A 10,389-nucleotide genomic window follows, 5' to 3' on the forward strand; every position below is an offset into this window, starting at 1 on the left:
ATATGGACCACCCACAATTTGGTTGTACATGTACAATAAAAAGAAAGGGCTATTCTATTCTATTCTATTCTATTCTAAGAGCCATCATGTTCAGAGTCACTTTGATCGCCTTTCTTCCCCATTCTGTTACTAGGTTTAAACTTCAGCAGCTCATCTCCATCATGTCTACGTGCCTTCATGCACTGATATGTCTTACATGTGGAACTTTAGATATTAACTGTAGATAAATTAAGGAAAAACGTAACTGAACCTTACATAATGTACATTTAGCATCAGAAGCACCCAAAGTCAAATCCTTAGCTTCTACACCCATGTCAATTGCAAATGTACACACCCAACAATATATTTACTACAAAACACTGTAACAATGTAACTGCTAAACAAGCCACAGACAAAGACAAACATCTAGGTTTCTAGAACCGTGTGTCATTCCCGCTGAATTAGCCGGATCAGGATGTTAAAATGCTGGGTGATCAATCTCTCATGAGGAGGATAATGTATTAAATAATAATAATTTTAAATTATATAATTATTTTCCATGTAAGTAGTTATTGCAGTTAGTAAACAATACTGACTGTTAAAAATAAGCCTATGGATATGTTATTTAAAAAATATCACTAAACTATTAAAAATCGCATCACTTGATGAGCGAAACATGCCCCTAAAGAATTCCCTGAATACACTGGTGTTTTACAGTAAAATGGACATGAGACATACAGTTCACTCCAGTCTAGCAGTAATCTCTCGTAAGCAGATACAAGAGTTCTCCGCTCTGCCTGCATAGATAGAGGGGAATGCCTGGAAGCTGAGGATTCACTATAGCCATTTCAATAATCTGTCCAGATATAAAAACACACAACAAAAGCCAGTATTTAAGACAACATCTGGCCCAGTGCTTTTTTCAAGAGGATAAACAGCTGCAATTCTTCCTCCACTGCAAACTGGTTGGGTTTCGTAAAGCTATTTTTAATCATACGCCAACATTTTTAACACACACATAGGTAGTTAAAAATAAAATGTGGCTTGGATAATAAGTTGATGTCATTTATTTTATAAGTTCAACTTTTTTTTGTCCAGGTATGTTTGAAAGAAACTGATGGATAAACTCGACTGATAAAGGGACCAAGAGGTATCCAGCTTGGAGTCCGAGAAGGGCATTTAGAAATCATGAGGATATACATGTTTATTCCCTCTGGTTATGTAAAAGACTCAGAGGGAGTGGCCCAAACATGGAGTGGATCATTGCCCCAGGTTCTCTGTACACTGGTGAGTGTGTATTGCATAAGACTCTTTTCGGACACATGTCCACGTATGCTGTCTGGGGTCCAAAGGATTTCTGCCCACTTTGACTAACTCGGGCATCATTAGTGTGGCATGTGCCTGCTTGTGTTCCTGTCAGTGTGCTGGGCCCATATTAAATATAACTGTTTATATATTTCATCTAATTATCTAATGATTATGTGAATGTGAATAATTCATAAATTTCTGTAATCCTTCTCTAAAGTTTGTATGACCCAAGTTTACATGTCTCTGTATTTATATATATATATATATATGTGTGTGTGTGTGTGTGTGTGTGTGTGTGTGTGTGTGTGTGTGTATATAATATTCTGTAACTTCTGTCGGTGCTGTGCTTTTTTGGAAACCGAATTTCCCAGAGGAACCCACCCGAGGGATTAATAAAGTTTTATCTTATCTTATCTTATCTCTCTTACATGGGGCAAATGGAGTTATTATTATTTAATTTTGGCAATAAATTAAAGAAATAAAATCTCATCTATCAGGGCCCATTTTAAATTTCTCTTTAGCCCAACATGGATGATGAGCTGTGGTAATGTGAAACCCACAAGTTAAAATCCAGGTAGAGCCTAGAGCTGGGCGATAGAACGATAACGATATGTATCGCGATATAACTTTTACTCGATAGAGAAATTAAGCTATCGCGATAGACCTCGCCGCTCTTGTCCTCTAAAAAAAAATAAATAAATAAAAAAAAATAAAGGTCAGCCAATCCAAATTAAGTAGCGCAGAGCCGAACCAATCACAGCCGCAGCGTCACGTTGCGTGACTTGTTACGTACAGCACAAGTGCCAAGCCGCACGTGTGTTTGTTTGGGAAGCAGCCAGCGGGTAATGGAGGAAATGAGTGTGCCGACTAGAAAAATCAACCGAGCGTGACCGAAGAGAAAACAGATGATGGTTCCAATGCCGGAGAGATTGTCAAACGGAAGAGCCATAGAAGTTCCGTAGTGTGAAGGTATTTCGGCTATTTCAAGTCTGACAAAAAACAGAGTAGCGTGCACTGTAAATTGTGCCGAAAGCAAGTCTGGAAATACAATAAACTGGTGCATGCGTCACACTGTGCGCCACGTTATTGTTTCGGTGAAATGAATTTCTACAATACTGTTACTGTTAATTCTACTCTGCAGTGTTTAAATGCTTACATATACACACAGTTACTGTCCCTCCACACATACGACTCGGTTCTGCTTCTGTGCCCCAGCTTTGTTTACTTTTTCCCACCGAGGCTTCTAGACTTCTGATTGGCCAATATTTCTGCACGGTTAGGAATCTAGCGCCACCTGCTGCTTTGGCATGTTCATAGCAGCGTTTTCCTTCATTTCCGCCTTTATGTGTGGACGGGATTATTTTTTAAAATGAAAACGGAAAATCTCCGTTTTCAAAAATACCCGTGTACATGTGGACGTAGCCTCAGTCTCTGACTGGAAGCGCTAATTCGTCATTCGGCTTTTGTCAGACTAAAGTAACTGTTAAAAGTGTTTGAAAAGCTCAGCTATACAACAAGGAGAGATTGAGAATTTCCTTTTAGTTCTCAGTTTATTTGATATTGACAAAAGTTAGTCAGTTTTGTCTGTTCTTCTGTAAAACAAACTAAGATTTATTTTTAGAATTAATATTTTGTTTCTAAGTGGAATTGACAATTTAGTCTGTTTCGTTTGTTCTATTTTGAAACTTAAACGCTTTAGCGGCTGCCTTTTGTGTAGTTTGCAATATTTGTCTTTATTTATCTGAAAAAGTCTCATGTTCCTTAAGTACATCTACCCTGTTGAACTTATTATGGGAAATAAATATTTAAAAACAAGCTGCTGATTATTTCACATTTTACTTGTGAGCAACGGCACATTTAAATCTTACAAATATAGTTATTTGGCTTATATCGTGATAGATATCGTTATCGCCTGAAATGAAAAAAAAAAAATCGTGATATGAATAAATCTCATATCGCCCAGCTCTAGGTAGAGCTTATTTTTTGAACTGTGTTCAGACAAATGCTTTGTGCTACTGTAATAGACCAAATATCCCCGTAAAGCTCACCTTCACTTCTTTTTAAAACTTTCATTTAAGGATTGCTTGTAAAATGGGTTAAAGTCCTTCAAATAAAAAAAAAAACTATACCTGTTGATCCAAAATCTTAAAGTATTTTTCATAAATGAATAAGCAAAATAAGTCCCTCAAAGTAATGCTTGCGTAGTCCCTTCACCATACTTTCCCTGTGCACGTGAAAGACAGAAAGTACAGTACAGGGACAAGTTGTTCTGCTAAACAGAAGGGGATACAGCACCGGCTCAGGAGACAAACTAACACTGTTTAATGTGTAAATTAAAAGACCTGGAACACAGAATTCTGTGTTGTTCCAGTGAGAAAGAGGAAATTCACAGTACGGATTTAAAACATAAGACAAGGTGGACAATCACCTGGTCATAAGCAAAGCATTTGAAGGTGCCAACACTTATTAGGTGCTTTCATTACACGTATAGTAACACAAACACCTGTCGTCAACTTAAATGACATTACCAACACTTCAGCTGAGGTAACGCTATCTTTGCTTCACTTGTCTCTTCTTACATAATAATGGAAAAACGGCCCTTCTGAACACGTGATCTCAAGACCATCACTGGTATACTGTAATATCACATCTATAAACGGTCACAAAAATAACTAATACATTCTAGATATTATGAGATTGGTTTTTTTTGTTTGATTGTTTGTTTTTAGATATGGATTTACCAGCATTTTATTCTGCAGTCCACCCAAATTTCAGCATCTGCACATGTGCCGATTCACTGGAAATGTCCCTGACCGTTGCACAATAAAGGCAGTGATGAATTAACTAACTAGCTGCATTGTGTGTGTGCTGTTTGTGTGTATGTCATCTTGATGTAGAGCAGGGCTTTTCAAGCTGACCTATTAGTGCTGTCATGAGTGCTGGATGAGGTCCTTTGTATCGTTGCTCTCCCCTGCCAAATCCGAGAAAAGGGACGAGGGATTGAATGGCCGCCGGCTATAGTCTTCGACATGTAAGAGTTACTTAAAGGAGCGTCAGTGAGGATCGGTTAGAAGGGTTTAATATTGAATGAAGAGCAGTCTCGGGTTCACTGTCACTGTTTGAACTTTAGAGCCTCAATTAAGGACGATCAGCAATGCAAACAGAATCTTTGCACTGTTTCCACGTATCTGTGACCGACAAAACTAATGAGACAGACTAATTCGACTTCTCTTCAAGCACAGCTTTACAGAGGCAGATGAACAGTAGTAAGCTATATATTATATTATATATTATATTATAATCTTATTTGAAATCGACATCAAGCCCAAATGCTGTCATCTCCGCAGACAACTTAAAACCACTCATCAGAATTAAGGTAAAGGAGAAAACATCTTTGAAATACAGAGACTTTATCACTGAGATCACTTTCCCAGATAGCATCGCTTCTATTTTGTTGAGTGGAGGAAGTTAAAATTCTGACTTATTTCTATTTTCCTTCAATGTGGTCTAAATCGTTGCCTTGTATTTGTGACATGTGCAAAGACAATAAAGTTGAATTCTATTCTATTCTATCTATGGACTCGGTGTGTGATGTGATGCCGGGCTCCTGAATAAATTTGAGTTCCACAGTTTCTAATCTTACCACTTCTGTTTTAAGTAAGCTAACTGCATGTTTTTATTTTCTTGTGACAGCTGAATAAGAGGAAGAAAATCGATGGATGAAGCTTTATCATAATATTTCAATTACTATTCAAAGGAATTCATTTTATTTTCTAGAGTACCTGACATGGGTCAGACAAAACATGCTTATGCAGCACAGCATAAAAAACTCTGCTTTTATGGATGAGTTCATTTCATCTGTTGACAAAACAAAGAGCAGAAATAACCTGGCAACTCAGAACCAGACGTGCGATTAGCCAGATCACATTGACCTGATTCTGCTGGGCTTTCTTAAAACAACCACCGACACACAGCAGGCCTAAAGACACTGCTCCTCCTGCTACCGGGAACCAGAGCCTATAACTGGAAGAAGAAGCGCTAGATGTAATTAACAAGAGAGCGTCTGGAGCTAATGAAATGACACCAGAGTCTGTTTTGTGAATCTTCTAACACTTCTGTGAAAGTTTGTACATCGTCACCCAGGTAATTTTCATGGGAGCCTATTCTTACTTAACTAGACTTTATTTTTAACCTTATTCACGTGGATTGAGATTTTGAGCACTTGCAACTCTCTCAGATTACCAATTGTACCTAACACAAGCTCATCGTCTTCTGCAATCGACTCACTTCACCTGTGAAGTGTGGACTTAAATCAGTGTGCACAGAAACTGACAGGTACTCACACAAGGAAGTGGTAGAGGAAGCACTTCAATCCAGCAGGCCTCTCTAGGAAGTTGTAAATATCCCCCTGCATGCTAGTCTTGATGTAAGGGCTGTGGAATTCCTTTTGATGATGACGCAGCCAGCTTGAACGAGGGAGAGGTGGCGGGATGGCGGTGAGAGAGGGCTGGCTCTGTAAAATCTGCAGGGCCGGGTCCTTTGTGTCTGCAGGCGGACAGCAGGGAATGCCTGATCCATTATTCACCGCCGCGGGCTCCGGTTCCAGTGAAACAGGAGAGTAGTGGCTCCTGTCAGGTGCAGGGGACCTGAGGGCTGTGCTGCTGGTAGCCGCGCAGGTGGGAGGCGCGAGGCCAACGTCCATCTCCTGGTCCAGGCTGATGCTGGTGCTGGTGCATCCGTTTGGGCTGCAACTTATGAAGGAGCTCCCCAGCCTGCTGCCACAGTCACGCTGCACCCGGCACGTCGCGTGAAAGGAGCGTGTCCGTCTTTCCCCCATGTCGCCCCGCGGGATGGTCCAGTTCAAAGAAGAGGGCCAAAGGGGAACAAAAAGCCTTGGGAAATCCTGATTGTTCTAGCGAAGGGAACAGGGCAGCCAAATTAAAAAACTAGCCAGGCATGGCTAGCTACCTGCTGCTGAGAAGAGTTCTCTTTGCTGGGCTGCATCTGTGTCCATACCTGCAGCAGAAGATGTTACATTAGTCTGAGAGAAAGCCTTATTATAACACTTGTTATTTTAGTGTCGAAAGACAAAATGATAATTGGATGCTGGAAAGGAGAGATACTCTTATAAAAAGCCCTTTTTGTATTATATCACCTGGATTAAATGATTGACATTGACAGCAAAAACCGAAACATGCTGACTCTAAAAATATTAACAGATTAGAATCTGACAAATACTAAATGTGGTTCCCTTTAGCCTGTTGCTTTTGAACTGTGACCATATGCGGATCAGGGATGTTTTATGCTTAGGGCACTGATGCTGATTAAAGCTTTTCATTGTGTAACTCTAATTGCCCTAGTTTTTGCTCTAAGATGCACCTTCAGAAGGTATAGCGTCATGGCTATTGCTAGTTTTTTTTTTTCTTTTGTTTGAGACAGAAAGAAAATGAAAGTAAAGAATTCCCAGCAATATTCCTTTTAGCTCTCCCTGCTGCTTAGACCGCTGTGCTGTGACTTGTAAGCTGTGAGCATTATGAAAGTGTAACAGACACATAATATTCCCAAGACCCGAGCGCACACTAGTTAATGTGGGAGTGACAGGTCAACACACTAGTCCATTTTCACCAGCTCTTTCTGATGGAGATTTTCTACTGTAAAAAAAAAAAACAGCATCCTGTTAAGAGTATCGCTGATGGGTGTCACAACCTCTCTCCTCTTCCATCTGGAAGGCAATGCAGATGCGCGGTGTGCACTCGGTTACAGTTCAGTTTAAATTCAGAGAAAAAAAAAAACGCAGTGTGTTTAGCAGCCAGTGACGGCATTTAAGCTTGTGCTGTCACAATGTCACCTTCAGCGCTGGTTACACAAAGTGTGTCACACCGCAAACGCTTAATCAACGTGCAACCGCCCAAAAATTAGACCGATTAAAGCGCTGGGTGGCTGCAACCACGTGAATGATTATTTTTGTGGCTTCTTTCTCACCTTTCTCCAACTTGTTTCTTATGTAGTCAGATCAAGGTTAAAGTTGTGCGTCTTTACTTAAAGATGCACACAAATTCACAAAAAAGTAGTCAGCTGTATTGTTTTATCATATATACATAATTATTTAAATTATATTTCTCTACTTTATATATTGTACTTTTTTTTTTGCACAATATTATTATAATTAGGTTATTCTGCATCTATTTATTTTTGCCTTGTCCACTCTCCTGCTGTAGAAATGTGAATTTCTCACCTCTGGGACTAATAAAGAATATCTTATCTTAAAAAAAAGAGCCCTTCTAACATAAAACTAATTTATGCTAAATGACTCTTCACGAGAGGTTGGTGGATGTTCCAAATATTGACAGTATTGATACAGATGTGTATTGTTATCAGATTGATACTATTGTAATAGGATTAATACCGAAGTGCTTTAGTGGCAGGCATTTTTATATTCCAGGTCTCCAAAAAACTCTCTTTCAAAATACCTGAAAAGCTCAAAAGGGTGTTTTCTTGTACTAACTAATAATTTTGGAAAGTAATTTACTCATTTAAAGGTCATTAAAATGTGTTCAGAATTTGAGGATGATCCATCTCATAAATCATGCTCTCCCCTAAATAAGCTGCCTTTTTTAAAGTATAGATACTGGTATTGGCAATACTGTCCCTGTATTTACTTGGTATAGAATAGAATAGAATAGAATTCAACTTTATTGTCATTGCACATGCACAGGTACAGGGCAACGAAATGCAGTTTGCATCCATCCAGAAGTGCTTTAGTGATATAGATATATTACAATATATATTAGCAATAATATAGATATGTGAGTATATTACAGAGTATATTGTGAGTATATTACATCCGGTATCACACCAATACCAGAATGTGCAGTATTTACAGCACTACTCTTCATCACTTTAGGCCAGCACATGTTAATGTAAGCATTAAGGAAGTCACTGATTACAGATCTTTTAACTCTACACGAAGAAGGATCTACAGGAAAGTTAGTAAGCTGTGTTGTCCATGTCACAAACAACAACCACCTGTGTGTGCATGGGGGCAAACAACCTAATTCTGGCAAGTCGACAACTTTCCATCTGACCAAATCAAAGCCTCTGCTTGCTATCATATGTACAATTAATGAATGTATAAACAGCGGGTAGGCGATATAGTGTCTTCTCTGGAAAGATACTCAACAAGGCGGTGTGATAGATGACCGGATGTTACCTAAAAGGATCGGAAAAAATAAAGATCTAATTGGAGGCAACGAGCCCCGTCCATATCTGTCCTCGGCTACGGTGGAAGTGATGACAGGAGCCACATGTCTCCCTTTAGATAGAGTTTCTACCTTTAAAAAATGGAAACCACACAGTCATGAGGCACACAATGAACTGCCAGACATGCATAGGCTGCTGTGGGACTCTACGGTTACAGAGTATTATGTGACTTTCCGTTAAACTGAACCGACCCATGTGGGTGGGCAGGTGGGGGCATATAACAAATCAAATGATAGCGTGTGGGCTTTTAAACATAAAACGCCTCACACTACCTAAAAACCTCCAACCCCCCGTCCATCTGTTAAACATTACTCCTGAAAGCAGCATAAGTGCGTAAATTCTGTTTTAATGAAAGTGCTGTCTCCGTCACTTAACACTACACAAACACTGCTGTCCTAAACAACAACGTGAGAATATTGCGTTAGACCTTACCTTTAACTTACACACCACAACTCAAGTTGTTTTCGGGGCACCAAGTTCCTCTTTTTCTGCTTTGTGTCACAGCAAGTTCCAGGTACTCGCTTCCTTCAGATAGAAATGATGCTCCAGCGCTCAAACACATAAGGAACGCCGCAAACACCGGGATGCCACAGTTCTTTAAGCGGCTGCAGTCTGCAGGACTTGTCCCTTTGAAGAGCATCGTCGCTTCTGCCAGGACACGCGATGCCTTTACGGGCGAGAGGAAATCTTAAAATATAATTAAAATATAGTACATATACCAGATTTATCGTTTTTGTAATAAGTTCTCTAACAACCAAGTGACAGTTATAACTTTGTTCTTGTTGTTGTGTTAATCCAATCGATATTTCTTCAGTCACTCAGTAAAATAATAGCGATGGCAAACAATCGATCACGTGCTGTCTATATCGAAAGTCACGCCCTCAAATATATTCTGATGCCGAAATAACAAACGCTCAGTTTTCAGTCACATTTTGATTTTACGAACATACCAGGTTATTTCATAAATGAACTGCTTGTTCAGGTGTGCTGGGGGTAATATTCAAAGCATATTTTAATGTTGTGAAAGGCTAATGTATTTTATTAGCATATTGTTACAATTAACCACCGTCACATGTTGTTTTTTTCCAATTAAAAAAGAAGAAGAAGCAAATCTAGTTATGGTAATGAAGAGAACAACCAAGGGAATAAGTTTTTACTCAGAGGCACCAGAACAGGTTCATGAAGTCATAAACTTTACTACATATTTTGAATGTGACAGCATGACCACAAAGTGACGAATATGACGAAATTAGTTGCCCTTTAATCGTCATTTGAGTTAGAATAAACATTTATTAATACCTCATTAAATTAAATACAAATTAGATTTTTAATTCTTTTATTTATTTAGATATTACTATAGTAATGTATTCTCCAATATTTTAATTTAAAACAAAGTAAAGATAAATTACAAATACTTTTAAATGAATTATTGACCAGTTAATAGATACTTCAAAACGATTTCACAAAAAAAAACTGAATAAAAAAGGAATTTCAGAAACCATTTTCAAATTCCAAATTCATAAAACAGATTTCAAAATCTTTTTTAAAATACAGCCTTCCACACTTCCAATCCGTTAAGATATTAAGATGTTTAACACTTTCATCTTTTTGTTGTTGTTGTTTAGTTGTTTGATTTGCAACTTTCTAATTAATATTTTCAAACGGTCTTTGAACGCACCCTATGTTTCAAAAAGCAGCAGCTGGCAGAGTCCTCTCACTTGACTCACAAAGAAACAGGAGTACCTCCATTAACATTGTAGTAGTATCTTATTATGACTGCTTTGTTAAAGTATCACCTACCAGATAAACCAGTGTTTACGACACGCGGTGAGCCGTTTCACA

The 10,389-nt window shown here is 38.7% G+C and overlaps 1 protein-coding gene across 4 annotated transcripts in view; it reads right to left on the bottom strand.

Annotated features, from left to right (window-relative positions):
• Positions 1-10,382, bottom strand: part of kcnq1.2 (potassium voltage-gated channel, KQT-like subfamily, member 1.2) — a 181,163-nt gene extending 170,781 nt beyond the window's left edge. For all 4 annotated transcript variants that reach the window (XM_026175315.1, XM_026175314.1, XM_026175318.1 and 1 more), the window contains exons 1-3: positions 10,348-10,382; positions 8,980-9,214; positions 5,631-6,303 (exon numbers count right to left, since the gene is read on the bottom strand). In XM_026175315.1, the coding sequence (XP_026031100.1) occupies positions 5,631-6,124 (494 nt within the window). In that variant the 5' untranslated portion in view covers positions 6,125-6,303; positions 8,980-9,214; positions 10,348-10,382. The remainder of the gene's footprint in view (positions 1-5,630; positions 6,304-8,979; positions 9,215-10,347) is intronic.
• Positions 10,383-10,389: the final 7 nt, after the last annotated feature.

Source organism: Astatotilapia calliptera, chromosome 7, assembly GCF_900246225.1.
Source record: "Astatotilapia calliptera chromosome 7, fAstCal1.2, whole genome shotgun sequence".
NCBI lineage: Eukaryota > Metazoa > Chordata > Actinopteri > Cichliformes > Cichlidae > Astatotilapia > Astatotilapia calliptera.